The 25,101-nt window shown below is 33.9% G+C and overlaps 2 protein-coding genes across 2 annotated transcripts; one reads left to right on the top strand and one right to left on the bottom strand.

Annotated features, from left to right (window-relative positions):
- The first annotated feature begins 428 nt into the window (after window positions 1-428).
- LOC110465820 lies at window positions 429-2,057 on the top strand. Its single transcript, XM_021521924.1, has one exon. It carries the CDS (start codon window positions 429-431, stop codon window positions 2,055-2,057), a length of 1,629 nt encoding a protein of 542 aa, XP_021377599.1.
- A 3,228-nt stretch (window positions 2,058-5,285) lies between these two features.
- LOC110465837 lies at window positions 5,286-23,439 on the bottom strand. Its single transcript, XM_021521945.1, has 15 exons — window positions 23,206-23,439; window positions 20,856-21,058; window positions 19,574-19,660; window positions 19,169-19,346; window positions 17,360-17,465; window positions 15,798-15,897; window positions 14,089-14,166; window positions 13,749-13,900; window positions 12,494-12,537; window positions 11,898-12,003; window positions 11,347-11,520; window positions 10,473-10,602; window positions 9,116-9,232; window positions 8,058-8,109; window positions 5,286-7,895 (listed from the first exon to the last, which is right to left on the bottom strand). Exons 1-15 carry the CDS (start codon window positions 23,297-23,299, stop codon window positions 6,442-6,444), a joined length of 3,075 nt encoding a protein of 1,024 aa, XP_021377620.1. The 5' UTR covers window positions 23,300-23,439; the 3' UTR covers window positions 5,286-6,441.
- Window positions 23,440-25,101: the final 1,662 nt, after the last annotated feature.

The raw sequence follows: 25,101 nt of genomic DNA, 5'->3' as shown, positions 1-25,101 counted from the left end.
TAACGTTGATCTCCCTGTAATTTCATCATCAATGCTAATATATATATTTACACATAATTTAGGCGTTATCAGTAACATTTATGGATATGATGGCACAATGTCTAAATTAAAATCATCTGCTATCATATCCATTCGGTTATCGGTTATCAGATTATTAATGTTAAACATACACAACCATTGGTATATCGGGGCTATTAACATGTAGGTACGCTCATCTGACTATAAACATTAACTATAAACTATTTACCACTTCCATTGGACAAGCCATTGACCAATCAAATTTACTAAAATTGTTATCTTCCTGTTTGATTAAAATTGTATTATTTATTACAAACGGTTAGGTATAAAACGTCAACGTTGTGTTGCTTTGCCAGTAAAACTTACTTATTTACTCGACAGAACATGTTAACTTACACACATTGATTCAAATGGCCGACTTACCATCAGCACGTCAACAGGCAGTTAGGAGCAAAGGTCAATCCAACTGTGCTTATCACCATGGAAACAAGGTGATTTTCGAGTGTGAAACGTGTAATGAACTTGGATGTCTCCAGTGTCTATATACAGTTCATAGGAACCACGTTCTGGGAGACCTAAGTATCAAAATAGCAGCGAAGAAAGAAAACATTCAGCAGTTTATTGAGCATATAGAGAAAAAGGATTTACTTGAAGTCAGAAATGAGTTGGATTGGACAGACAATGAACTGAAAAATAATTCTGAACATTTTGCGAATCATATCATACATTTGACGGAACAAGGCAACCGAATGAAAGAAGAGATAGACGCTCAAATTGCAAAATTTACAGGACTTTATAAAGTATTGGAAGAAGAAAATGCTTTGGAATTGAAGAATTTCAAGGAAAAACTTCATAAAAGGCTGCAAAGTTTTGAAAAACATTTGCAAAAATGTAAAGAGTTCCTTCAAACTGGAGGTGATGTTGAGATCTACGACTTTGATATTCCTGATGCTTTAGTATATCCATTCAAACCGTCTCTTAAAAGTGTCAGGTTTACTCCAAATGACCACTTTTATGAAAACCTTGAAAAGGCATTTGGTACCTTTGAACATGTCGATCTGCACGAGAGAGATGCAATCCCTGACATATTTTCAGGTTCGTCGTGGTCTACTCTGTCGAATGACCTTGCTACAACTAGATCAATACATTCAGAGACAAACAAACATTTGCATGAGAAACGTTCCCAGCCAGAACCTGTGTCATCCAAGAATAGACTACTACCAAAAGCTAAAGTGATAACTGAAGGCGCTGTTTCATCTAACTTTGGAAATACCATATGTACCGACCAAGATGATAGAGTTTGGGTGACTTATTCTGACATGAAAGGTGTAATTCTCTTGCACAGGAACGGCCTCGTGTACGCACGGGTGAGCTCCAACCTGAGAATTAGGGATATTAGTGTTTCTCCGACCACACAAACCCTTTGGGCCTGTTCCGCGGACAATTGGTCCGTGATGGATTGCTCGCTGTCAAAAAATCCATGTTTTCGTTTCCAATTCTTCACCAACGACAGGCCCGTTTGTCTGTGTGCGACACATGACAATCGCATCCTGATCGGAACCAATCAAAAACTCACCAAATTCACACTTGCTGGCCGAAAGATAATTTCTACGAAATTGTCAGGAACGGAAAATTTCAATGGGCACAATCCAGTCAAGATTTCCGAATGTAGGGTTTCTCAAAATATCGCAATTTTGGATCTAAGCGTATCCGATGAAAACACTCCTCGGAGACAGGTGCTTGTCATGAACAAAAACTTCGAAATACTGTTCAAATACACAGATGACATGCCGATTTTGGAGCCCACGTATATTTCGTATGACAGTCATGGAAGCCTGGTTATAGCTGACAGACGTTTTGTTCACCTTGTCAGTGATCAGGGGAAACACATTTCGGTTATACACTCCGACAGCACGTGTATCAGTGCGATGGGTTTGGATCAGGACAATATCGTCTGGATTGTTACTGATTTGGACAAGGTGAAGCTTCTACAATACTATCGTGATTCTAGCTATGGCAAATCTTGTACTATTTCCTGAAATTTCTTGGGTGGTCAGGATGATCATTCTTCAATACTATCAAGTGGATTTTGCTGGCAAAATCTTGTACCATTTCTGAAACTTCGTTTGTGGCCTGAATGCTCATACGTATCATAACAGGCAGACTGCAACTGTTAAATGTTTTGATCTCGCAAAGTAACATAAGCGAATATACAAGGCCGTGCAGTGTTGAATTGAATTATTACTTAATAGAAATAAATCGCGGTGGTGTTGGAATCTAATGTTTTTGTGCCACGGAGATCATGTGACTACTACCATTCAAACACTGCTCTCCTGAATCTGTAAGATTGAAGATTGTAACTCTGTTAACTGTTCGCGGTGTGGAAATTGTCGCGTTGACAATGGTTCAGAAGTCTTTATATACCATGTAAATATAATCTAAATAATCTCTTTATTAACATTTATACATATATTATGCTAGTGCATATTTTCGCGCTAATTTACTCAAAGCAAAAAAACGCAAGAATTTCCCCTCCGCGAAAACCTCCTCTTTTAAAATATATATTTTCTCATAACTAGTTCTAAGAGAAACATCGGGCAGTCGCTATCGGCTCATCTGTTTTATTCGAAAATTTGGATATATAGCAAATCACATTTGTTTTCTTCGTTTATTCTAATGATATTTTATGAATACTCACTTAACACATAAAACAATTACTAAATATGTGTTATCATTCATTTTGTGAATAACATTCCTAGCGGAAATGTCTTTTCAGGTCAATTGTGAAAATCTGAAATCGCAAAAATAGAATATTTCCTAAATATTCGAGAAATTGAATACATAAACCGCATTAAGTAACATCAAAACGCTTTTATAAGAAGTAGCAGCTAAACAGTATGTTTATCTAAACCCCGGTAGTTCCGACAATTACTGAAATAATAGTGGAGGGGAGAGGTGGGGGAGATTGAAGAAGGGGAGGGTAGTGTCTGGATTTACGGGCCCAAATGTAATGATACATACTCAAACAGCTTTTTGAATTTCCGTATATGATATTGTTAAACATTATCTTGCTAGCAGTGTAAAATTTGTTTTTATATACATTATCTTCTAACAGTATGATATGTAAATTATATATATTATCTTCTAGAAGTATGATGTGTAAAAGAAATATTTACATGATCATCTAACAGTATGATATGTAAATTATATATATTATTTTCTAAAAATATGGTGTGTAAAATAAATATATACATTATCTTTTAACAGTATGATATGTAAATTATATATATGATCTTCTAAAAGTATGGTATGTAAAATGAATATATACATTATCTCCTAACGGTATGATATGTAAATTATATATATTATCTGCTAGAAGTATGATGTGTAAAATAAATATATACATTTTCTTCTAACAGTATGATATGTAAATTATATATATTATCTTCTAGAAGTATGGTGTGTAAAATGAATACATACTTTATCTTTTAACAGTATGATATGTAAATTATTTTTTAGTAACTTCTGGAAGTATGGTGTGTAAAAAAAATTAAAAAATCTTGTAAGCATTGCGATTATTTACCCCTTTTTTGCGAATACAGCTTTTTTTACTGCTTCAAATAAATATGTCAATTGGTGGACGAAACAATCGTCTTCATTTGAAAACATTAACAGTGTGATTATTATAGCTTTAGATGGCAATAGACCTCGTTCTGCGTTTGTGAATTACGGTAGTAATATGATCACATCGCTTTGTTTTACTGTAAAAAACAAATGATATTATTTACTAAATAAATGTTAAAATCTGTGGAGACATTTTTTAAGAACTGAGTACTCTTTCCTGCCTTTAAGATATAAACAACTTTTCACTTTCAAACAAATGAAATTGAAATTTCCTTTCCCTTACTTTTACACTTATCACATTAACAGGTTCAGAGTTCAAAGTATCAACTTTCAGAGTTCAAAGTTGCGATCAAAAAACATCTTTTTGTAAAACTAAAAAGAGAACAGGATAAGATAATTGTATTTTATTAACGTAATATGTTCTATATATATGTTTTTGTATGTGTGTATGTGAATATGTGAGTGTGCACACAATATGGGTGCTGTACTTCGATATAATGTGTTTTAAGTTACAACCAGTTATCTTCAAAATATAATAACTATAGTAATTTTTACTTAAGGAGTCTTTATGTGTCTTTTAATGGACCCCAGTGGAAATAAGCTTCATGGCTTTCTGGGTAATCCTGGTTTTAAGGGCATCATATATTTTACTTATTTTATTTTTCGTAGGCATAACCATTACTCAACTTGTAATTTTTAAAAGTGTGATAACTTTTTTTAGAGACTTATATAATTTTACATTAATATGTTTTATAATGTAATCAGCCATATACATTATTAGTGCCAAAACATGTATTGGGTACTGTATGAAAATGTTGTTGTACCTTTTTTACCAAATAAACTTGAATTGAGTTGAATTCAGATAACTCATTTCAAATCATGTTGTTCACAAACGACCAAAGGAAGAAAAAACGAAATGTTTGGTTTGTAATCAGCTGTTGAGGACGCATCTATTGTCAATCGTTTTCTAGACTGATAATCGGTAACAAAGCTATAATATAATAAATATATTTGACTTTGATATGAATACATAAAAAGTCATAAGATATTTTTCTTTTTATGACAGACCGGCCTTGCGAGTCAACGCAACACGGATTTAACCAAATGTATTATTACTAAATGTGTTTCAGCAAAATATTCGTTTAGCACCATAATAACATTGGTTTGGATTTAGTTTGTATCATGTTTTATTGTTTACCGAAACTGCATCATTGATTAAATTAATATTTTTATTTTGATATTTCCTTTCCTCTTAAGAAAACATAACGTAAAAGTTATTACTGTGTTCACATATTTATGTATTAACTATTTTCTGATCTGATGTCAGTGGATCAACTACATATCACGTATGATAACCTCATTTTTTATTCCTGATATTTTATTTCTGAATGGAAGTATGATCTGTAATATAAGATTAGAATTTACGATTAAGAAATCGATTGATATCGGTGTTCTAAAATGTAACATCTGCTAAAGAAAATAATCTATAAGATAGCATATGAATACGCAACATATATTCACTGCCTGGTTTATTAATTTTGTACATATTTGTGTCGGAAATAAATACATGTGGCTTTCGTTGTCAAAACATCTTCTTTATTTTCATGATGTTAATTTTTTTAACAGAAATACGTTACCAGGATACTTTTGCCGTAGTTTACGTTTCGCCCTCCGCAATGCAAGCGAATTTATCTTCAGAACCAACATTAGTTTACAACATGATTAACATAGTTTTCAAACGTAAAGGGCGAAATGAACATATGATCAAGTTGAATTTTATCGGCGTAGGACGAATGTGTGACAAAGCGAAAGATTCACTGTATACAGTATTTAAAATCAGAGAATGACTTAGTATATCCATTTCAAAATATAATCTCTGCTGAAGAAAACAAAATGAAAGTACATGTAAATGAACAAAATACAGGTGTATGTATATTCATCAATTTATTTCTGAATCTATGATTGCTTTACAAAGTAATGCATCCTTCATATTTTATAACTACATTGGCGTGGCACAGATCCCCCACCATGCGGTCTGTATATATGTGTATGGAATGTGGGGTTTGGGGATCTTGCCACGCCCCTGTGTTTAAAAAGCCAATTAAAATTCATCATCAATATATCAAAGCAGTGTTATTTCCTTAGATAAAGGAATCCAAAGATTTATCACAATCCGCAAAATACTCTTTTGGAAATGAACGAAATAATACATGTACAGCGACAAATAACTTGAAAATTACAAAACCACGAAAAGAATATTGCACGAAATCAAAACTGTGTAAACTTACAGTTGTTTCGTAACAAAATAATAAATAAATAATATCACAGTACTTTTAATCAAGACTATCACACGACGCTGTCGATATAACGATACTTTTCACCGGTTAAAGTAAACCATGTACTATTAGACAATAATACATGCGCGTGTAGTTTGTTTTGCCCAATCAACACTTACAAAACTCTTTAAAAGTCCCCCTCTTCCCTTATGTATGACAAGTGCAGACAACATGTGACTGGACTTGGGCAATTTAGACCTATAACACGAGGTTACAAACGTCCATGTATATGCCTTCACGTGTCCACATCAATTCATTAACCTTACGAAAAATTCTAAAAGAAAAAGTATAATTTATTGTAAACTATCTTTTAGTCGATAAACTCAATTAGAATGTTCGGATAATCATTTCGATGAACAGTCTTATATGTACTGACTGCAATGCATTGTTATACTAGCCGAAATACAAATAACTTATGTTCCGCATAATATGTACAGTTGTGGTTAGATTTCATGTTGTAATTCTAACCCATCCTTGACCAGCGTAGCAACTTGGTTAAGACGAAGAAGAATAGTACAAACAAATTTGAATTATTGATATCTGATGCCTTATTCAACAGGTTTCCATCTGCCCTGGTACTCTCGGTCGTTGGTTCAAAGGACACTTTGTTAGTCCTTGTTGTTTCAAACATATTAGTGCTGTCGGTTGTAGATTGAGATTTACCAGGTGCACTATTACCCGGTAAAGCGGTTGAATTTTGTATTGAATTGAAAGTTGAATTTTCTGATTTTGTTGAATCATTTACAGTGTATGATCCTAGAGGAGTTGTTTGTTCTACATTCGTAATATCTGTTGAGTTGCCCAATGTAACAGTTGAATCAATTGTTGAATTATTCATATTTAATAATGAATCTGTTGAATTTGAAACTGATGAATTCGTTATTGAATCTGTTGAATTTGAAATTGAAACAACTGAACTAAGTGTTACATCCACTGTTGAATCTGTAGATGTATTGAAAATCTCCGGAGTGGTAGGAATCGGTGTTGAATGTGTTGGTGAACGCTTAGTAGTGATAGATGATGCTGATTCAGTATTTATAATTGAAGAACCTGCAGTAGTTGAATCTGGTTCTGGTGAAATAGAGTTTTCAGGAGAAGGCATTGAAGAGACTAGGTCCGTTGTGTTCTTATGCAGATCAGGAGACGTTGCATGTGAATTCACAGTGGTTGGACGTTGTTTAGTGGTTTGAGGTGGCGTAGTCATAGATTTATCTGTTTGGTTTTCAATATCATTTGTACCAATAGTGGTTTGATTGAAGTTTGTAATTGCTGTAGTTTGAATTTTAGGAAGTGTGTGTATGGTGGCTTTAAGTGTACTGAGAGTTGTTCGAGGTGGTGGCTGTGTGAAGGTTTGAAGTATACTGCCAGTGGTAGAACGTGGTGGTTGGTTGGTGGATGAAATTGTACTTCCAGTTATATCTGATCGATCCATTGTTACTGACGGTGTCATTTGCTGTGTAGGTTCAGACTGATTGATAGGGGATATCTGGCTTGTGGGCGTAGAAAGTATTGAGGACATTGGATGACTTGTAGGCGTGGACGAGACTATAGGCTTGACCGTGCCTGAAGATATTGATTTATTTACATCCGTGGGTGAATAAGTGGTTGCATTTTGTTGCGTTGTGGTGATGACGCCGACGTCATCATCAGTCAAAGTTGATTTTGTAGATTCCATCGTTGTGGTAACAGATGGTGTTGTTGTGGCAATAGTAGTGACATGTGGTGTTGTCGTGACAGTCGTAGTATCTGTTGATGTTTTCGTAGTGTCGCGTGTTGTTGTGGTAACTGTGGAAGTTGTCATGGCGACAGTTATCATGTGTCGACATGTCTGACAGCAGTGCGCTCTCATTCGTACTGAACCATCACAGTCTGATGACGTACAGACGTAGTTTGGGTCATCACCAAGGGGACACAACTCTAAAATATAAAATCAACATAACGTTTTTATCACAAGTCGGAGTAAAATACATCACAAATACCATCATTTTCCCAAAACTCATAATAAAGATATTGATTTTTTTGAAATCGATTATATTTATCATACAAAATTGATTTTGTTCATCTGAAAGAATTACTTACCATCAACGTCACGTGTATTTCCACTGTATATACAGTTGCCTTGCTGGCACCACTGTAAAATAAATGAACATTTTTTTTCTAAAATATCTCAATGATCAGATTTTTTATGTTACACTTAATTGCATTCACTACAGGTAAAAAGTTATCAGTTAAGCACATTTATGTAAATTGTTGCATCACTGAGGATTCGCAAACGCTATATTTCCTCCAAGAATAAATATTTAAGGCGTTAAAAGAGACAAACAAAAATGCCAACTTCACAAACATTTTCGTAATCAGAGTTTCAAATACTGGTGAAGCATTACAGATGAAATTTAATTTCAACATTGATGAATAAGTGGTTTATCTATTTTTCAGGAAAGAATAGGTTGGGCTTTTCAAATACATTATTCACGTAAATAATTTTCAACAGTGCACCGATATGACTGATACTTAACATACATCTTGTACTAATCACATTGAATCACGCCAAAGATACTTGACTCCTTTACCTTACCAATTAAGTGTTGATTTATAACTGTTTGGTATGATCAAAATGTAAACATTTTTATAGCTACTCAAAATTTTATCAAATCAACCAGAATATTTACAAGCAATTAGAATTTAACTACATTAAGGTATCATGTAAACTTAACTACCCATCCAACCGAGTGAAACTCCATCAGTTACTTTCTTTATCGCTAATATCATGTTCTATCTTTTTCTCTTAACAGTTTCTTATCTACATTTTTAGGCTATCACTGCAAAGTTATACATGTTTTATCAGCTAAGCTTGTTATAAACGATGAGAAGGACTATGTATAAGTACAATAGTACTTGTTTCCTAATCATCAGAATTAAATGTCTATGTAATTGTAGATACTTATTGACATGAATAAAATATGGTTTAAACTTACTAACATACAGCATATTTCATAGCATTCCTTTCGCGTATTTATATAATTTATGTTGAAATAATTTGCCTGATGCGGGCAATAAGTAATAATAAGCATAATTTAAATTATCAAACAGAGTTTTAAAATATGAGTTAATGGAGTTCTTCTGAGTGTCATACTTACCCTCAGGTTCGCACAGGGTGTACCGTCGTGGGGATAGATGAGAGTGCACTCCCCTTTCCCCGGGATACGACACGCCATGCTGTAACAGATACTGCTCCAGGCGTCCACATGATATTCCTACAATATAAAATTTCCAGAATGAAGACATGTATTTTTGCTGGACATTATAACTGTTTATGAGTATAACAAGACCACCTAAGTGCATCTAAACCTGGTTTGTAAACTGCACCGGTACACCCATGCATTCATAACATGCCATTGTACCCTCAGATATCATACTTCACATTAACATCATGTCCTTGTTATGCAAATGTGAAGCAATTTTGATAACATTTCTTACATTGATACTGAACGGACAGGCATCCACTGCAAGAGCTAACACCGTGAAGAGATAGTTGTTTTTCTTTGAATAGTCCCTCTTTCACCTTCTATATAGCAGATGAAACAACCAAGAGGAGTTGTTTTCTGGTTGAGAGGTATTTCTCCTGTAAAGTTTTTCATAGACTTTTTTACCTATAAATTGGACATTCTTTTATGATGACGTCATTTTTTTTTGTTTTCATTTTTATTTCTTTTTTCAAACTTTTTATTTTCGAACAACTATATTTCTGTAAAATAAGCTGCACCATGTGAAAAGGAGTAATAAGTTATTTGTTACTATAGTTACAACGATAATAATAGTTTAAATTGTTGGTACCTTTACCTTAAAAAGTACATCTATGTGGTTTGTTTTATTATTTGCAACATTCAATGCGTTTTGCGTGCAACAATTCGCGTAATTAAATGTGTTTTACGTTAATTTATGTTTTACTCAACAATTTCACCAATTGTCATAGTGTATGTCTTGATACGCCATTTACAATATACTTCCATTCTTCTTGAATATGTGGGCAAATGACGAGTCCACGACAAATTCCCTATACTGACATATGCCTTGATGAAATACATTTAATATCATTTTATACTGTTAAACAGTGTGGGGTACTACAGCTGAATGAATTTTTATATATAATGTTTTTGTAAAGAACGGGAAATAATATAGCTTAATTAGTTTTACATGTTTTCTTTTGCCTTACTTTGTTTAGAGTATGACTAAAATCAATTTATATTTGTTTGTATCATAAAAAATAACATAATTTCTGTTGCAGCAAATTATGGTAGAATTAGTTATGACAATTTGGCGTCCACGCTTAGCGATTGAAGCTGTAATAATTTTCAACTTCCGAGCCCCAAAACTTCACACAAAGCCGCATTTCGAGATTTTCAAACTCGATCAAAAATCTTGCACCACCTTTCCCCAAAACTCTTTTTTCTGAATCCGGTACTGAATTCGGATTTTATTTCACGATCATCTTACCCTGCATACCGCAGATCGTTTGCCATACTGTGCCCTGCATTGGTCGTCCGGAAGATAAGTCAGTCCCGCTCCGTCTTCTGTACGCGGGTTATATAGGCCAGGAACATTCATCATACAATTCAAGCCCTTCCTGTTTAAACAAAAACCATGATAAAATGTACACAAAATCAAAGCAACAGAGTTACACTAGTTCAACTTAACGAGTTCTAATAACAGGTCAGACTACATAAGATCTACTTAACGCAGTGGCTTTACAACAGAAACCAAAATGACCAAAATACCGACGTCCAAAGGTACAAGAACATATAAAAGTTTCCATACAAACGCGATTACACCCACTGAAGATAAAAAAAAATAGTTTACATTCTACCAGATGACTACTGTATAGATATATACCGAACAATAAGTGTACACTGCCGAGATTTAACTACCCGAAGATATCAACAAAAAACATACTTACCAGGTTCAATTGTACACACATAACGATCTACCATACTGACAAGGTTCCCTTTTATACGGAAACAAAAGTTTCCAACCTTCCGAATTTAGACTATAAATCAAAAGCTTACACATTGTTGCGACTAACAATGACCCACTGAACACAGAAAACTAAGATGTCCAGACGAGATTTAACTGTAAACACGAAGAAAAATATCCAGATAAAACCGAAAAACAAATATCAAAAGTTCTACAATACAATTCCCCATTGCATGACTCATACGCGAAGATTCATTGGCCACCGAGACCTTAAAAGCCAAACACAGATATTGCACTGTAAATGGGAACCAAGTGTCCAGACTACGGAGGTTCTACTGGACACTGGCACCAAAATGTCAAGACTACGGAGGTTCCACTAAAGTGAATAATAACTTACCTGTCCAGACTTTCTATGTAGTCGTATATGGCGGTCCGTGAGCAAGGAGAGAACCACCACGGATGACTCGCTTCTGTGGGATCAGTCACCCCTAGCATGCTTGGGGCCATCAAGTACTTGTCTCCTTCTGGACACGCTTCGGCGACCACATTACCATCATGGTGGGAACCAAAACTGGAAATCAATATTTCAAATGTAAGAATATGAAAAAGTTGTGTTCAATCATAGAAAAATATTACTTATATAGACATGTTATTCATTGAAGCACAGATACACGTTTTGCCATGACCCGTTATGTTTTGTATGTTTTTTCTATGGACGATACTTCAGGATCTCTAGACATGCATGTTTATTCCTAATTTGATTTTTTCTAATATGTAAGAGGAAAAACTTGACTTCACACAAATATAACCAAACATTGAACGATTTGGCCTTGTTGGTTTTTTAATATTTGCGAGCTGATTCAATTCACGAATTAACGCAAAATTGTGTGTTTCGGGGAAAATAGGACATATATTTACAGGTGTAGAGTGTAACAATGTAAGTGTTACCTATGTCCCAGCTCGTGTGCAGCAATATGTATAGATAAGGCATTTCTTTTCTCCTCCACTAGAGACACCGAACCGTTCTGACACATGTTACTCATGTACGCCAGACCTGAAACACACGTCAACGCAATAGATAAATAAAAAATCTCAAGATTACATACGAATGACATCAAACGAGTTTAAGTTATCAAATGTGCGTGTTCTACGTTCATCTTCAATAAAGTTTCTTAAAAACAAGACATAATGTAAAAGAAATTAAGATTCTGGGTATCATATGATTTACCTTTGTTAAACATCACATTTCTGCATTGTTTGCATTCCCCCGTAATTTTTAGGACACAATCGCATACTCATCAAATGACTGCTCAAATAGTGTTATTATACATCAAGGGTATTAAAGGTACGTGATAACGTTATAACAAATAAAAAATAGCATAAATCAATAATGATTTCATGGTATATTATATTCCCTAACAGAATTACTCTTGGTATTGACTAGCTTAGATATACTTTTGGAACTTCAAATTACATGGAAATATAACAGCAGTTTAACACGAAATTTTAGATTGTTCCTAGTTCGGTTTAATGTTTCAACTTACCAACTGTCTTTTTAGACTGCATTAGTTTGTAGTATAAATCATATCTGAAAGAATAATACAATTCATATGGAATAAATCATATTTGATGATTATGTTATACAACCACAACTGTATGGTTTAGAAAACATATACATTTATAACAACTAAAAAAAAATGAATGAAAAAAAAGGTGTAAACAAAAAAACAACATAATTCAGCTTTAAATCATAAAGCAAAAAATCAGAACTGAAAGTCAATAAAGTAAGAAGCCACCAAAACAAACGACAAGACATCATGAACCTCCTAAATATTGGGGATGATTTTATGTGTTCCGGAACGTTCAGCATTTAGGGAATTGAATCAACTGGTCTACCCGTTGTCAGTATAATGTGACCCGGCGGAATGCTGTACTATGTGCCTTTGGAATGGTATTTCAGTGAGATAGCACTATAAAGTCGGCATCAGATCCACGCTATCACAAGGAGGCAATTACACCAACATACCCTGCCTCCAGCACACATACACAGACTCACGCTTACACAACACACACGGAGGCACGTCCTTAAGTGACCTAAGCTGTTGATAGTACGTTCAACCTTATAAAACCAAACCAATCCTACACCAATGTTGCACCTGTTATAAAACGTATTGTGTCTCCTGAAAATCCAGGAAAATTTCTTGGAAACAGATGATGTTTGATATACTGAAAAAGTATTTAGGCAAGTGTAACGATCATACATTTGTAATTAATTAATCAACAATTTCACCTCACTACATGATTCATTGATCAACAACAGTATGTATCTATCCCATGACTTGAAAATAGATTCAGAAGTGAGCTATGTAAGTCCGCCAACAGCGTGTAAGTTGACACATGTCTAGATCTACAGCATTTGGTTGGTAAAACAGAAACATATGTACCTTGATTCCCAGTCATATTGAATATTGTAGTAAAAAAGAAACCCAGAAATTCCAAGGGTTTATATAATTAGTTCACTTACATTCTCTGCAGAGAGCGTAAATGAGCGTAACCCATGGAACTTCTAGGATGAAAAAGGCAGATTTCGTTGTAATAGACTGACGTCATTGATCAACAAAGACATGGGAATAGATCAACCAATTGATAAAATAAGTATCCATGTCTAAGAAAAACCTTGACATATTGAATCATTCTAAATATGAGAACTAACAAACAGGGTTCGTTGTAATAGCCTTAACATTGGTAATCTGTCTAATCAGGATTTATTTTGTTAGCCTTTAATTTATCACTATTTACCCCGTGAACAATGTGGCATGGTCGTGATCCAGTAAGCGTTTGAGCACATCTCGTCTCCATTTTGAAAACTCAAACAGACATTCCTTATCGTCAACAGTATCACAGTCGGAACAGATCCTGTGTTTCTCCGACCAGGGGCAGATATTTGATTCCTAGAAAAAAACATAAGTGAATATGTAATTAAAACAAACATGTTACCTTTCACAAAAAATGTGAAAATGAGTATATTTCTTGTGAAGTTCAATTTAATGGCTTGGTTTTTATATCAATCAGGAAAACCCTTACTATAATCAATCAAGGGCATTCACTCTAAAAACCTTAAAACATCATGTTATCTTACATTACAGATGACAAGGCCGGTGAGTACAATTTCTACTTGCAGGTTCTGGCTAGAAAGAGTCTTGAAGATTACGTCCATCTGAAGCGAAAAAATACACGGTATCAAGCCAATTGATATAAAAATATTCCTCATGCCTTTATATTTTTTATTTCGTCAATGATAAGGCCTTACAGCTTAAAAAGACATTTGGAATTCGTTTTTTCAAGATTTGATTGAAAAAAATCTTCCTCTCCTGACCAAAAACAAAAAACAAAACTGTCACCAATTCCCTTATCGTTTGATATTTTACCAATGATAAACCTGTAACTATGACTTATATTGAAAGTAGGGATGGGTTTTTTAAGATAAAAAGAAAAATCCTAAGATAAGAAACAGTCCAGTGCGAGCAAGAAAAAACAATTAAACTAGCCTAATATGAGTAATGTCAAAACTACAAAAATAGCGGTGATTAACAGTATGGTTCTGTTCTTGTGATTGAATCCTGTAGGTTATGACTTGAGAATCATAAATCTATGTATAACTCACTTGAATAAATAAAATGCACAACCAATCATCATGAATGATATATTAGTAGCATCTATGTTTATAACACTGACTAAAACAAACAAACAAGTATTTTTATGAGTAACAATATGCATAAAAAAAAAAAAACATGAAAAAAAAAATAAAAAAAATATGCGTAATCAAACCAACACCGATTGATATCATATCGAGGTTATCAGCATATCACTTGTTCTACATCCTTGTGCAACAGAGGCTTAGGATCAAACACATTGTTGTAGATTTTGTTGGACTGGTCATCGACCATTACAACTCACTAACATTGTTTGCCTCCACCTCTTTATAAATGTATTATCGGACAGATGTAAATAATTTATTTTGTGTCATTAAAACTGGCTAATTCACTAGAGAGAATATGTATATACAAACTGATTTAAAAGGCAGCTACATCATCAGAAGCTCAAAAGACAACAAGGACCAAAGGTCAATCCAACTATGCTTAACACAAGGGAATCCAGGTGATTTTTAAGTGTGAAATGTTTAAAGATCTAGGATGCATTAAATGTCTGTCATCATTTTTAATTTCTTTTTTTCCGATCGCAAACATTGAGAGTGAGGTTGAAAGAATAAATATGTATATAGATATATAGAAATAGCGAGTAGAAGAGCATATTTTTGTATTGTGTAAACCACAGCTTGTTCTCTATCCTCAAGGCAGTCCCAAAGTATGAATTAATGTATAACCTTATTTATCAAAGAAAACGCAACAAACGCAAATGTTTATGGTGTTACCAACAAGTTAAATCTGCTTTACTTTTCAAATGCGTCCTTATCACCTTTCCTAAAAGGCATTTTAGATACATCCTAATCAGTTTTCCTTGTCCGCGATGCTCTCAGCTTAATTGCTGCCTTCGCTGTCTTTAGCCGAGGGGACTATTGGTTTTATATAATAGCTATATTTTCAATTATAGTATATCAATTCTATCTTCTTGTAATATGATTTGTATGTACATGTAACTGTTCTGTTTCACTGTGTCTTGAAAAAGGAGCGGATCGCTCCGAAAATTTGACAACCCAAACTTGTCCACACAGTTTTTCAACAATTAAGGATGCATGCTTACAATTGAGAACAAATTCTACCTCTAACAGTGTGTCACGATCTAAATGTTTCCTATCTATGTAAGTCGAGTTAAAACTATCAAACTTACCCCATGTACTACATGTTGATAGAACTCAAGCATGTTGTATTTTGCGGTCAAATCCTTTTCTGTGTCAGTCATATTAAGTGCAACGATATCCGTCTTCCATCTAAAACAACCAAATATGACATGGAAATGTTCGAACCCGTCTCTTATTATATTCTAAGTCTTTTGTCTATTCCTAAATGATATACAGATTTCTTTTTCAATTTCCATGCGATAAACTGAATTATGATATATTTATTTATGTATTTTTTTATTCAGTTTTTTTTTACTTTTCAGAACAGGGAATGTATGACAATCAATAGATAGTTTTGTTTATAATTTATTATAAAAAAAAATAACTACAAAATTTCTACCGAACAATGTATCATGAAAAAATGAACATTCAGTTTAAATATTCAAAAGGTTATTTTTAGCAATTGAGTGAAAATCCGGTTAAATTATTTACGACAATTTCATTTTTGTTTTTCATCATTTTTCTTTTAGAACAGGGAAAGTATGACAATATATAGATAGCTTTGTTTATGTTTTATTAAATACTAACAAAAGGTTTAACCATATAATATCTAAAATGAACACACAATGCAACACTTAGATGAGTCTTTGACTTGAAAGCTTAATCCGAAAATGCAATCTGGTTAAAATAAAAATGTTAATTTATCACCCAAATCGTTCAGACGTAGTGTTAAATGACGATCTGTATTTTAATCAGTTAGAAGAGAAAGAATAAATCAATTTTGGATATAAAGAAAATGAAGATATCTCTTTTAGTTATAAAAAGAATGAAGATGTCTGTTTTAGTGATAAAGAGAATTAAAATATCAGTTTTAGTTATAACGAGAATGAAAATATCAGTTTTAGTTATAAAGAGAATGAAGATATCTGCTTTAGTTATAAAGATAATGAAGATATTAATTTTGGATATAAAGATAATGAAGATATCAGTTTTTGGTTATAAAGAGATAGAAGATATCTGTTTGGGATATAAAAATAATGAAGATATCAGTTTTAGTTATAAAGAGAATGAAAATATCAGTTTTAGTTATAAAGAGAATGAAGATATCAGTTTTAGTTATAAAGATAATAAAGATATTAGTTTTGATTATAAAGAGAATGAAGATATCAGTTTTGGTTATAAAGAGAATGAAGATATCAGTTTTGGTTATAAAGAGAATGAAGATATCAGTTTTGATTATAAAGAGATTGAAGATATCTGTTTTGGTTATAAAGAGAACGAAGATATCAGTTTTGGTTATAAAGAGAATGAAGATATCAGTTTTGGTTATAAAGAGAATGAAGATATCAGTTTTGGTTATAAAGAGAATGAAAATATCAGTTTTGGATATAAAGATAATGAAGATATCAGTTTTGGATGTCAAGATAATGAAAATATCAGTTTTGGTTATAAAGAGAATGAAGATATCTGTTTTGGTTGTACAGAGAATGAAAATATCAGTTTTGAATATAAAGAGAATGAAAATACCAGTTTTGGTTATAAAGATAATGAAGATATCAGTTTTGGATATAAAGATAATGAAGATATCAGTTTTGGATATTCCTGTACTTACTTGAGGTAGTTCTGGTAGTCTGTGACCACTACATACTCCACGTACAGTTGCTGTGAACCGTCTGACTGCCTTTTCCGCCTTCGTCGTTCAGTGACTACTGTTGTTTCTGAAATAGGTTTGGATTATTGTAAGGGAGAAGGTTACATAGTTCAGCTTGAGATATGAAACAAAATACAGCACATGGCAACACACACATGTATATCACAGGTAGTATCCTCGTCTGTCAGTACACCTATAATATAATAGGTGTATTGACAGACGAGGCTAGTACATGTGGGTATATCATTTGCTTGGCCATGCTTGCCTTGTTTATGTGCCTGTGTTTGTTGTCAGATTTAAAGGAGCTAGACTCGCACTTGTCTGTTTTGCCGGGTTTTAAGGAACTGTGCAAATCTATCGTATCTCTATGTCTGTTTTTGTTGACAGAGTTTAGGAACTAGACAAGCCTTTCTCGTCCTTAGTTCTATTTTTGTCGTCAGGAATTGAGGAACTGGGCAGATCTATTGTTTCTCTATTTCTGCCATTGTTTTTTATTTCTTAGGATCTCGACACTTCTCTCTTACCTTTAAGCATGTTTTTGTTGTCAGGTTTGGAGGAACAGGGCAGATTTGTCTTGTCTATATTGTTTCTATGTCTAATTTTGTCGTCGTGTTCTAAAGCAAATTTGACAAATTTCGAGTCCAAAAGGCTGTTTTTGTCCGGATTTTCGGAGCAAGGTACATTTATTTCGTTGTTGACAGGTTTTTAGGAGCTGAGCAGATTTTTCTTTTCAATGTTGCCTATGTGTCGTTTTATCGTCAGGATTTTAAACAGGTGAAATATGTTTCATGTCTCAAACCTGTTGTAGAGCTTTGAAATGCTTGGCACACACGTCTTGTCTTCAAGTCTATTATTTTATGTTGTCGGCTTTTGAAGCTGGAACACCTGTCCTGTCTACATTTTTACACAAACTGTATGCAATAAATTGATTACATTTTTTTTTTCATTTCGTGGGTAAGAGGTAGACATTCATTTGTTTAACTGAGTCACACTTGATGGAAATCCACTCCTGGTTTCTTACAGGTCGGTAAAACAGTCATGCAGATCGGTCAACATAATTAGCATAATTTTGTTTATTTGTATCAGCGTGTATCTGCCTTTTATCCTTTGATGCATTTATCTACACAGAAATCTACCTGTAAACGATCGTTACTGTGGGACACTCGTGGGTAACACTTGGTTCAATCACATTATATTTAAATAAAGATGTTTTATAGAACCAGCCAGGAAGCCTCCCATGTTGTAAGCATACGTCAAAGGGCAGATTTGGGAGGATTAAAATATCTTAATTCGTATCCGCTTTAGTAAGATATCTTCGAACTAAGTGACCCCAAACCACCTCAGACTGTCACGTTTTGATTATCATTTATTACACAATGTCCATCACCTACAGCGTGTTCTGTACTGTTCAATGATATATCTTTCTATTAAAATTAAAAAGGGATTATTTGATGATTATGAAATATTATATTTTATAGAACCAAAAATTAACTAGCATATCGGGGAGAAAAGGCAGGAAAGATAAGAGAAGAAGTATTTATTTAGTTTCTGTTGGTATCGAAAAAAAAGTGAAACTATTTAACTATCTTGATTCAAAGATTTAAATCACGTGATGTAAAATTAGTAAAATTGGTTCGTTTTCCCCCACAACTTTAAAATCATGAAACCTGAATTGGGGTTTACTGCACAGAAAGTTTGACATTGAATGAAACCAATAAACAAAAAACAAAAAAACAACAAATATAAAACACAAATAAAAAATAGACTTACCGTTGAATTGTATGACGTCTCCTGTAAGGTCAATGGGTGTAGTGGACTTGGACATTGAGTGAGGAAGAGTAACACGACTTCTGCCCGCACCTGATGACCTTGGTGACCGCTGACCTTCGACATTCTCATCACTTGATATGACGGAATGGAGGAGACCATCTCTAACGAAGTGTCCATGCTGGTATTAAAACATTATCAGCAGGTTTGAATTTTTGCGCGAAAATTGTATTGTCTCATAAATGTATACACGTTATATTACATTATGAGATACAATGTATTTGGATTGATTTCATTTATTCAGGACATTTTTAAGTTCGCAATAATATTTGAAGAATAATCTGATTGTATTTTTAAATCAAATTTAATTATTTATCTTTAAAAAAAAAAAAAAAAAAATCAAATTACCATTATGTTGATCTGCCCGTCTTTCCAATCAATGGAAAATGCCGAAGTATTTTCTTCATCTTTGTAGAATGTTTTCTCACTTTGAAGCTATGAAAAGAAATACAAGAATGAGAACCACGAACAATCCCGATTGATGAAAATACATATGAAAAGAATAAATAGATCAGATGAATTAGAAAATAGTGAACTACGTCGTAAATACTTACGCGACAAAGTCTGAATTCAAAGTCGATACAAAAGTTATAATAACCGAAACAGGCTTAGGGAAGACACCAAAACAAAATGAAAGCCAACATGAATCAAATATAACAATATGATTTTGAGTTTAGAGAAAAAAAATCGAATTTACAAACATTAAAACTGTCTTAAATCCCTCTAAACTATGAATTGTTAATATTTTTGTGAATTTATTACCGGTGTATTGGACAACGTGTGTTAATTTGACGTCAAAGATAATCATTGAGGCCAGAATTTTGACATTGCCATAAACACATCGTGATTTTATTATGAAAAAGATATCTCAATAGCAAAGTTTCTAAAGAGTGAAATATTATTTACTCTAAAAACTTTGAAAAAGTTCAATTGTTTAAAAAAATTTACCATAAATACAAAATTGAAATTCACATCAGAAAAAAAAGGGGTTGAGATACTTATGATAACTTTTATTTATTTTACAACAATTGTGAAACAGTTTATTTCAACGTATATGAATCACTCTTGTTGGCCCGGTTGTAAGCGCGCGCGCGGGTCTTAGTGTGGGGGGAACCGGAGCACCCGGAGAAAACCCACGTGTTCCGGCAGTTGAACCGCCAATCTTTTCACGTCCGGTCGGGGAATCGGACCCCGGCCGCCTTGGTGATAGGCAAGTGCGCTATCCACTGCACCATCCGATTACCCAATACGTTCTTGGTAATTGATGCCAAATTATATTTTGGATGTATTCTATGACATTAGTTAAACATTGGAGAATTATCTAACATTTTCAATGTGCTTAGTACGTTCTTACATACTATTACAGGTGCGTACAATTTCAGAGCGAAATCTGACTGAAGTGACACGTGACGTTTAGGACATCCTGTAATATCAAGTGGAACCCGAATTTACTGACAACTGACTTTTAGAACCTCTTGTGATATATAACATAATGAACGACCCCAAAACTACAAGTGTTTATGTCTTTTACACTGTCTTTACCGACACATTGCCATATCTGACTAAACCATTTGTTACTAAAGACAGGTTTCACTGTACACATGTACTTATAAAATAATATTTGACGTACCCGTATTGAATTGTTGCTGAAGACATCCTCCACGAGTCCGTCCTCCGTAACTACCAGTAGCGATGGGGGAAGAGCGTTTCGCTTGACGCGAAAAAGACGTAAGGATATGACGTCACTTCCACCTTGTGGCGTTACCTCCACGTGGAGAAAATGGCCCTTTGTTGTCGCATGTTTGTATGTTATGTCAACCGGGATGGTTTTATCTGAAGAAAAAACCTTCTTCTATGAAAAGAATATATTATACTGATACGAAAAACGCACGTGTACTGTGCATCGGACGTTGGTCTTTATCACCGAATTATATAGTCAGTCTACACATGTGATTGTAAACGTATAATAAAACCTGTCTAATCCGACCCTAAACATTCTGACATAATTTAAAATCAAGCAAAATGCTTCCTAGATAATCTTCTTACTTATGAAATCTATAAAATCCCAGCTTTGTATTCTGACATCCTGCCTAATCTGATTAATATAATGTATCCCAAAGGGTGTCGAATGAGACATGCTGTCGGAATGTGCAGGTTTCAGATTTGACAGGTTTTACTGTATATGCAATTCTGACCAGTTATCAAAAAACATAAGAGGTGTTGAAAGAATTGTAACACACACATTTTTTGGATTCTCAGTCAGTTGCAACAGATCATTTGTGAAGTTCACATAAAAAGGTTAAACCTACTGTAGATAGGAAACATGTGATGGCAATGTGTAAGTATATAGAAAAGCATTTCGACTATCACATTTACGAGTACACCGCGAACTTAGCTGAATGTGTTAATAACAGGAACAAAAAAAGGTGAGGCAGTTACTAAAAATGCTGTTGAATTGTGTTCATCTTTAAATTCATAAAGACAAATTTCAAACATCGCTTCCGTCATATTGAGTTATTACTATCAATTTCTTGTGAAGAATTTCTCATCGTTTACATATAACGACAATGTCTGTTATTTATTATTATTTTTTTGTGGAAGGGGGAGGGAGGGGAGTGTTTTGGTCAATTGAAACAATAAAGTTGAATAAAGTGCTACACTATATACCAGGGACTCTATATACTGTCCCTGACTATATTATTCAATGGGCCAAACACCGATAAACGGAACACACATTAAAAAGTATATACCGGGTAATGGACCAAACAGAAATCCTAAAACACAACACCTGTACGTGAACATGTATGTAAGGAATCAAATACATGTAATGAAATACGGAACACATAAATCAGATAAAGTGATAGTTTGATGCTTATTTGAAGTTATATTATAGTGATATGCTCCTCATCAATTTTGCCATTGCTATATATTGGTATTTAATCACTAATAAGTACACCAACCGAGTGAGCCCTCCTATTACACAGGGGCCTGAGAACATTTGTTACAGCTATATTTGGACTTTAACTAAGGTGTTCAAAGTAATTTTACATGTTTTAGGGGTTTATATCGACTTTCGGTAAAAATAACAGCCCAGATGATCATATATACGAGCTCGTATTCTCTCGTTTTTGTAACAAATGCTCAAGTCCCTGTGCCCTATTTCTGTATCAGTCATAAGTTTTACATGTCTAGGAGTCGAACCGGGGACTTCTGGCTTACTAGTCTTGCGCTCTGTGGAATGAACTAAAAGAGAAATCCCCCAAGAAAGAACTCGTGCTATATACCATTGGTCATATAGCGATTCCTCTGAAAGCATCGCTGGATATTATTGTCAATATATCCCGGTTTCCTATGTGGGCGCCAATGTAACAGTTCATTATTTTGTTTTAATAACTCCGCTATGAGTCGAACCCGGGACCTCTGGTTTACCACGACCGTAAGGGGAGCTTTGAGACCTGAATGTAATAGATTCTATATAGTGGAGCTATGAGACCTGAATGTAATAGATTCTTCAAAATGGAGCTCTCAGACCTGAATTTAAATGACCTTAGCTGTTAATAGGACGTTAAACAAAATTAAACCAAACCAATCTGGTTTATCAGTCATACGCTCTACCGAATGAGCCAAAGAGAAAATCTCCCTAGCCGAGTCGGTATTAAAAGGCTTGTATTCTACCAATGTGACGTTTCCTAAATGAAAACTAGTTAAACGAACGCACACCAGAATATTCAATATTTAACTATATTTACCTACCGCTAGTTTATATATCATTACATTTTTTTCTTAAACTGTTCACTTTAAAAAAGCTAATGAAGTTTTGAATATTTAGACTTGAAAAATAAATGGACGGTGTTATTTAAAGAACCTTAACGTTAAAAGCGATTTATTAAACAAAAGAAAATTGACATTTATTTACATTTTCTATGCGGTGTGTGTCAATACGTTTTTGTCAATGAGAAAATAAAATAAAAGTCACAAACCTTCATATTTTGAATCAGACAGGGATTCCAAGCCCCCATTCACAAATCCTAGACAGGCATATACAATCCACACCAAATACACAGCTACGTCCATTTTCCGTAATCAATGTAGCAATATTGCCGATTAAATGTAAAAATCAACATTTATAATGAGTGAAAAAACATCCGGAAAAGATGACGCATTTTCCCCATGTCACAAAAACTTCTATAAAAATAACGGTTTTACACGTCACGAGGTTGCTCTGACTTTTAAAAAATCACGGTGAGTTCACCCCTTAATTTTCACACCACTCGACTGGAACTTGTACTTAGATTTGAGATATTTCGGCCCTGGGCGGTGTCGGTCAAGCTTGGCTTGTCTTTGACTGACTTTGATTTTCCAGGAGCGTACTCTGACACCAATGGTATCCTTATAATTGAAAGATTGCAATATCTATACAAAAAAATGTAAAGTTAGACAATGTCTTATTATACAGAATTGAAAGCGGGATTCATGGAAAATGTATTTAACCCATTTGCGTTCATACCGGCATGAACATAGAAAAATATGACGTTCAATCCTTAAACACGTATTGACATTTTCAATTTTGTAGTTATTATTGATTTGAATATGTAGGTATTCAATTATATTTAGATATCTAAGTGTCTGTATCGTCAGTGCAAATGAAATTCCCGAACATCCTAACGTCACCAAAATGTTTGCTTTTAACGGTTGTCTCAAGCTATTCGAGGCGGGAGGAGAAGATTTAAAATAACGCTGATCCAATTGCGTTCATAGCCCTATGAATGCAGCTTCTTTTGGTAATGTTTAAATATAAACAGGTTCTTGTAGACTGAACCCATGTACCGTAAAAGAAGTAAATATTCGACTATAACAGAAAAGGTTCCTGCATTTATGCAGAAATACAAAAGTCAGACACATATTCAAGCAATCTGTCAATGGTGTATCAACACATGAGAAAAAAACAAGGAAGCGCTTTTTTAAATTGCCGTTTTTCATACAGCTTCAAATAATTAAGCTTTAAACGCTTCGAGATGTCAAATTGACCCAGAAGGTATCTATCATATGATGACATCAATCAGCTATGTACATGTTATTGCTTGATTTGATTCAACTTAATAATTGATGTATTCTGAATTTCATTCTTTTAGTAGTAAGTATCGACTGCAATTAAAAAGAGTATAATCGAGAAAACAGTCACGCAAATTTGTTTTTTGTTGCCCTTTAGTTTTTTTCAGATTCTTTCTCTCCAGTAAATAGGCCATTAATTATAACTTAGTTATTTGATCAATAGCGGAATCCTCAATGGCGCTTAGATATGCTAAGATCCATACAAATAAATATTTCTTAACAGTCCCAATGAGTGGCTCACAATAGAGTCATATGCATGCTATCTCCGACAATATCTTAAACGTGTACACATGTACGTAACTCAAAATGGCCGTAGGTGAAAATGGCTCTATCTCTCATAAAAGCCGGTAACATTAGATATACATGACCATTTATATTGAGATATGCAGAACAGACTGATCCCGGTACGATAATTACTGTACAATGCATGTTTCTGTGAAGAACTATATATATGTATACTGCCCTCTATGACGTCACTCTTCGGATTCCTTTTAATCAGACAACTCTCGCTTTTCCGACGATTACATAAAACGAGTTACTGCGCATGAGTCTTTTTATCTTCAAAATACATCCCCATGTAGAGTTGAAGGAAATTATATACCTACTGTACGCCGGCACTGATATGGATAATAAAAATATACAATATTTGATATAGCGCCCTATCTAGTTAACATAAGCATACAATGAATACAATTAGCATATACATCAATCAATACAATTTTTGCGGAATTCACAGGAGCTGCCTTATCAGAAGCTAACTGCTA

Source organism: Mizuhopecten yessoensis, unplaced genomic scaffold (genome assembly GCF_002113885.1).
Source record: "Mizuhopecten yessoensis strain PY_sf001 unplaced genomic scaffold, ASM211388v2 scaffold11101, whole genome shotgun sequence".
Classification (NCBI taxonomy): Eukaryota; Metazoa; Mollusca; class Bivalvia; order Pectinida; family Pectinidae; genus Mizuhopecten; species Mizuhopecten yessoensis.
Note: the sequence above shows the minus strand (reverse complement) of the source record. Positions and strands in the feature narration are given on the sequence as shown.

Excerpts from the sequence above, each read along its gene's own strand:
- LOC110465820 (XM_021521924.1), top strand. The coding sequence starts at position 429 with ATGGCCGACTTACCATCAGCACGTCAACAGGCAGTTAGGAGCAAAGGT.
- LOC110465837 (XM_021521945.1), bottom strand. The coding sequence starts at position 23,299 with ATGGACGTAGCTGTGTATTTGGTGTGGATTGTATATGCCTGTCTAGGA. Across the intron at positions 8,110-9,115 it reads CACCCTGTGCGAACCTGAGG|TGGTGCCAGCAAGGCAACTG; the intron begins GTAAGTATGACA and ends TTTATTTTACAG. Across the intron at positions 7,896-8,057 it reads AAATACACGTGACGTTGATG|AGTTGTGTCCCCTTGGTGAT; the intron begins GTAAGTAATTCT and ends TTTATATTTTAG.